Source organism: Hemicordylus capensis, chromosome 14 (assembly GCF_027244095.1).
Source record: "Hemicordylus capensis ecotype Gifberg chromosome 14, rHemCap1.1.pri, whole genome shotgun sequence".
Taxonomy (NCBI): domain Eukaryota; kingdom Metazoa; phylum Chordata; class Lepidosauria; order Squamata; family Cordylidae; genus Hemicordylus; species Hemicordylus capensis.
The window spans coordinates 15100144-15105638 of NC_069670.1; the positions used below are offsets into that span (position 1 = coordinate 15100144).

Consider the following 5495-nt stretch of genomic DNA (forward strand, 5'->3'; position numbering starts at 1 on the left):
TTACTGCTTCTTTATTTATTTATCCCATCCTTGATAACATTCATGAGGGCCCCTGGAAACTTGATGCAATTGCTTTGGGACCTGGACCTGGTCCATGGGCCTCCTGGCAACTGGTATTAAAAAAAAAAGGTACACTGCCTTTGAACAGGGAGGTTCTACGTGGTCAACATGGCTAACAGGCATTGAGATACCCTCCTTTGGAATACAAGAACAATGAGAGGAAAGCCCATTTTAATGCAAGGGTGTGTTTTTATATCCCTCAGGTTGTTCCTGAACGACTTGGGTTGACAATAGGGAAATGGCCAAGTTGGAGATTCTTCTCTTAGTCCTCTATGCTCTGTCACAAGGTGAGTCCAAGAGCCAGTCAAAACCTTGGTGGGGCATGTGGTACAGTCCTCTGTAGAACTAACTTCCTGGCTTGCTCAATTCCTACAGTATGCAAATCCTCTATGGAGAAGCCAAAAAAGGAAAATTTGCTCAACACAGCTCATTTCCAGCTCGAATTAAAACCATCATTCATAGCCAAAGAGGCTAAACCTGCCTGTCCAAAACTCAATTTTAACCAAAATCGAAAAAGACAGCACCAGTATAAGGATTCCAACCTAATAAGACCAACTTCTCTTCTGAAATCAGCATTCGGAGCACAACATGGAACTTGCAAAATGCATCTAATAAACTTAGTCTGGATAGCCTCCAGTGAGGCAAAATTACTTGCAGGTCCCGGTTGGGCTCCATATAAGAGCAAAGGCAGTACTTTGGCTGTATAAAGTCACACTGTGGCAGGTATAAAAGCAGCAGCATGTGTAAAATGATAAGATTTGATCTTATTTACAACCATTTGAGCAGACTGTCTGATGGAGTTAAAATGGGCATTTCTAGAGCCAACAGAGTGAAACGTAATTCCTAGATCTTTAAAGGAATTAACCTGCTCAATCTTGTTTCCTTGTATGGACCAATTATAACGCCTAGCTCGCTTGGCGAACACAAAGACTTTAGTCTTGCTATAATTTATTTCAATAGACTCTTGGTTACAAAATGATGAAAAGAGTCGTAGGGCTGAAGGATCAAGCTTTAGTCACCTAGGGTCTGGACCCAAGCATCAGTCCCAGGGGACCCGGAATAACCGTGTGGTCCAAAACTGACAAGTTTTGTAGCAGCAAACAAGGGTCAGAGGGACCCAAGACAGGTGCGTCGTCAAAGCGATAGATTGCCATAGGTCAAGATCCTCCCCCCCCTCAGCCAATGAGGAAACGGGGCAAGCACTTAGGCCGTGTCCTCGCTTCAAAGACAGTGTCCTCAGACTGGAGGCCAGGGTCTTTATAAGGCCTGTTGGGCCAGGATTGGCCCCTTGCGGTCAGCTGACCGAAGGCTCCCGCAGCCCGGTACTGCAGCCCAGAGGGCGCCCTCCACCAGCAGACCGCGGACTGGCTTGCATTGGAAACAGCGTGTTGGTGGCACACAGGGGCGCGGTGTCTGGCGACCGTCCTTCCCCCCCTGACCTCCTCCCTCGCTTCCCCTCCCAGCCACAGCGTGCTTCCAGCTCATCAGCCCCTCCAAGTGGGGCGCCGCCCCGGCCAACTGCTCAGCGCCGCTGAAGAGCACTCTGGCCGAATACGTCATCATCATCCACACGGCCGGCACGGAATGCAACACCCGAGCCGAATGCAGCAGGGAAACCAGGAACGTGCAGGACTACCACATGGCCACCAAAGGGTGGTGCGATATCGGCTACAGGTGAGCGTCTTCCAGATGGAAGAGCATTCCGTCCGGGGCGGGGGGGGGGGGTCCCTGCCTGGAGTCCGAATCGGGACTGCCCAGACACGTGGATGTAGCCATCGCTTCGTGGCCGAGCATCCGTTCTGCATGCCGAAGGCCCCGGGTTCAATCCCTGCTAGAGCCAGCAAAGTCTCCTGCCTGAAACCCTGGAGAGAGCCGCTGCCAGTCTGTGTGGACAATCCTGAGCTCGATGGACCGAGGGTCTGACTCAGCATAAGGCAGCTTCCTATGTTCCTAGGGCCAGGAATATTCTGAACGTGGGGCCTGCATCCTAGCTTGAAGGACCAGGAAAGAAGGAAGGTCCTAAATCTTTCTTCCCACCCCCTTTTTAAAAAAAAGACATTTTACAAGCAGAAGTGTCTTGTTTTCTGCCTTTCGTCCCTCCCACCTCCTTGCAGCTTCCTGATTGGTGAGGATGGATATGTCTACGAAGGGAGGGGCTGGCGCAGCGAAGGAGCTCACACCTATGGCTACAACGACCTGTCTCTTGGCATTGCTTTCATAGGGACCTTTACAGGTAAGCTTGAATGTGTGTCTTTTTTTAAAAAAAGGAATGCCATGGCAATTGATGGTGGCGCTGGGAAAATATGGAATTTGGTGGCATGCACTACCAGGAGGAGAGCTGGTCTTGTGGTGGCGAGCGTGAAGCGTCCCCTTTGCTAAGCAGGAACCACCCTGGTTTGCATTTGGATGGGAGGCTGAGGGCTGAATACGACGAGATACTCCCCTGACAGGAGGGGGCCGTTGCTGCTACGACTACCGCCACAAATATCTATATGACACTTTTCAACAAAGGTTCTCAAAGTGGTTTCGAGAAAAACGAACCATGAATAATTAAGACGGTTCCCTGTCCCAAGAGGGCTAACAATCTGAACATTGCAATGCCCTCTTGCTAAATATAAGAGAATCACTCCTTTAAAAGGTGCCACTTTGCTCAGTTAGCAGGGTTATAAGGGCAGCTTCCCATGTCCCTAGTTGTTAAAGAAAACAACATTGCTTTAATGCCCCTTTAATGGGGCAAAGCATCTGCCATCACTCCCTGGCAGCGTCTCCAGCTAGGCCTGGGAGAGACTCCTGCCTGAAACCTTGGAGAGCCGCTGCCAGTCAGTGCAGGCAATCCTGAGCTTGATGGACCGAGGGTCTGACTCAGTAGAAGGCAGCTTCCTAACCTCCTAGGGTCAGGGATATTCTGATCATGGGGTTTGCATCCTAGCTTGAAAGACCTGCTTCGGCTTCCTTTTGGGACCCACAGGCCCGAAGGTGCAGGAAATGGGTGTCCTACCTGCGCGGCTTGTGGTCTGGGCCAAAGAACACGGGATAGCTTTCTCTGCATCTTTGGGTTGCTTACTGTTCGCTTATGCCGGAATGTGGTGGGCGGATCGTCTGGTTTGTGGCACGGCATTGAATCAAAGTCGAGAAAAACCTGGAGTATACCATAATGGCCCTGAGCCATTTTTGGAAGGGCGGTATAGAAATCGAATTTAATAATAATAATAATAATAATAATAATGATGATGATGATGATGATGATGATGATGTTGGGGGTGTTCGATAATGCTTGCAGGCTGGTAAATAAGTGTCTGGTTTCAACATTCCTGGGCGATTGGTAGTCCTCCCACTCATGTTGGCTGGTGGCCCGTGGCCAGCTCCTCCCCGAACGGCATGGTGGTACAGAATAGCCTAGCTAATGCCTTCAGCCCCACCACCTCCCCCTTTCATATGCCGTGGGGCCCTTGTGGGAAGTGCGATAGCGTGTATAATCAGTTCATGTGGAATGTGGACGACACCTCGAGGTCACACCCTCAGCATTCCTTGCACCTGTGCATTGAAAGGAAAAAGCGCCAGGACAGCATCGCTGGATGAGACCAACTATCTGTCTCATCTAACAGCTGGTCCCCAGACACTTCCAGTGAGCCAGTGTGGGGAGGGGCGAGTTCGAATCCCACCCAGCCATGAAACTCATTGGGCGACTCTGGGACTCAGAGGGTTGTTGTGAGGCTACACATCACCACGTGCCCCGCTCTGGGCTCCTTGGAGGAAGAGCAGGATATAAATGTCGTGGTAAATAAATAAAGGGATTCTTCCCAAACGTCCGCAGTCAGCGCATGAACTCTGCTTTTTCTCCCCCTCAGTAACACACTACCTTTGAACCAGTGGTCCCTCTAATTTTTTCCATCTCTGTGCGGAATGAGTTTTATTCTGGGTGGCCGTATCGAGGCACTGTGTGCGCACATGCATTCAGAGCAGGGCCTTTCCTAATTCATCCTGAGCGGGATCTAACATTAACTGAGCAGACATCAGAAAACTTATGAGCACGCACACATCTTAGAGGGAACAGTGCTATGAACCCAGGTGATTCAATTTCCCCTTGGATAGATGACTCCTCTGTACATCGGCTGAATCTCTTTTTGAAGGCATTGATGCCAGTGGGGTCTGCCCTCACATCTCGTGGCAGTGAGTCCCACAGATCCTAAGCATGATTCTGTGTCTGCCCTGCCCTACTGCCAGGCGGCTTCACTGGGTGGCCCAGAGCGCTAATCTGATCCAGCCAAAGCCCCGCTGCTTCAGACCCAAAGTGATCACAATCTGTACCAGCCCCACCATGGCCAACCAGAGGTGTCTGGGAGGTCCACGAGCAGAACGTGGACGTGAGCCTGTTACTGATCTTCTCACCGGAGCATTGGTTTGGAAACCACGGAGTGAGAGAGGGGTAGCGGTGGGCACCGTGTCCCGCCAAATAGGATGCTGACAAGGAAAATCTGAGCTTCCAATGATAATCTTTCCCCTCTTGCAGAGAGGTCTCCCAATGAAGCCGCGTGGAGAGCCTTGAAGTGTCTGCTCCATTTCTCCGTGAAGATTGGCTACCTGGATCCTGACTACCTGCTGGTCGCCCACAGTGACATCAGCAACCTGATCTCACCGGGAGAACCCATCCGGCGGGAGATTGCTAAGTGGCCACATTATAAGCACCACTGAAGACCCTCACTCCCACCTTTTGCCCCCTTTCTCCTGTCCCCCTGGACACCAGAAGGAGAAATAAGCAGGCCTGCTGACTCTCCGGGAGACTGGGGATGATAGGCTTGGGAGCTCCACAACATCTGGAGAGCCAACGTTGCCAACTCCTTGCCCGGAGCCTCCAGGAATCGGCACCTTCCTTCCGGGAGATTCTTGAACTCAATCCGGGAGATTTTTAAGGGCTTTGTGAAAAACATTGCAGTGGGGTGAAGGGGAATACTGGGAAAAGAATATCCAAGAATAGCTTCAGTCAGAGATGGCAACCCTAGAATAAGGAACACTTTTCAGGGTTCCGATATGAACTTGGGGGAAAGAAATTATATCTGGGGGGGTCAAATGCACCACACCAGGGAAAGACAATGTGGATATCAAGATGCAGGAAGCCCACCAGTTTAAAGTTGTAAATAAAGGAATGTACAGTCGGTGTGTTCTGCGGCTCTGGTTTTTCTCCTCCGGGGACAGCCTGTTTGGTTCACCATATTGTCGGGGCCCTTCCCCTTCTTATCTCCCGTGACATAGGCTTACCCCGAACCCTGACCAAAGCAAGATCACACCACAATTGTGGGTTCAGATGGGGTTGTAGCTCAATGGTGGATCATCTCTTTTGCAGAGGGTGCCAGGTTTGCTCTCTGGCGTCTCCCAGGCAGGGGTGGGAAAGACCCCTGAGCCTGAAACCTTGGAGAGTCACTGCCAGTCAGTGTAGA

The 5495-nt window shown here is 50.9% G+C and overlaps 1 protein-coding gene across 1 annotated transcript; it reads left to right on the forward strand.

Moving 5' to 3' along the window:
* The first annotated feature begins 298 nt into the window (after positions 1-298).
* On the forward strand, positions 299-4752 carry LOC128337693 (peptidoglycan recognition protein 3-like). Its single transcript, XM_053278964.1, has 4 exons — positions 299-347; positions 1524-1734; positions 2175-2293; positions 4571-4752. The coding sequence occupies exons 1-4, from the start codon at positions 299-301 to the stop codon at positions 4750-4752; spliced, it is 561 nt and encodes a 186-aa protein (XP_053134939.1).
* Positions 4753-5495: the final 743 nt, after the last annotated feature.

Coding starts and splice junctions, on each gene's coding strand:
- LOC128337693 (XM_053278964.1), top strand. CDS start 299: ATGGCCAAGTTGGAGATTCTTCTCTTAGTCCTCTATGCTCTGTCACAA. Junction 348..1,523: donor CCTCTATGCTCTGTCACAAG/GTGAGTCCAAGA, acceptor TTCCCCTCCCAG/CCACAGCGTGCTTCCAGCTC. Junction 1,735..2,174: donor TGGTGCGATATCGGCTACAG/GTGAGCGTCTTC, acceptor ACCTCCTTGCAG/CTTCCTGATTGGTGAGGATG.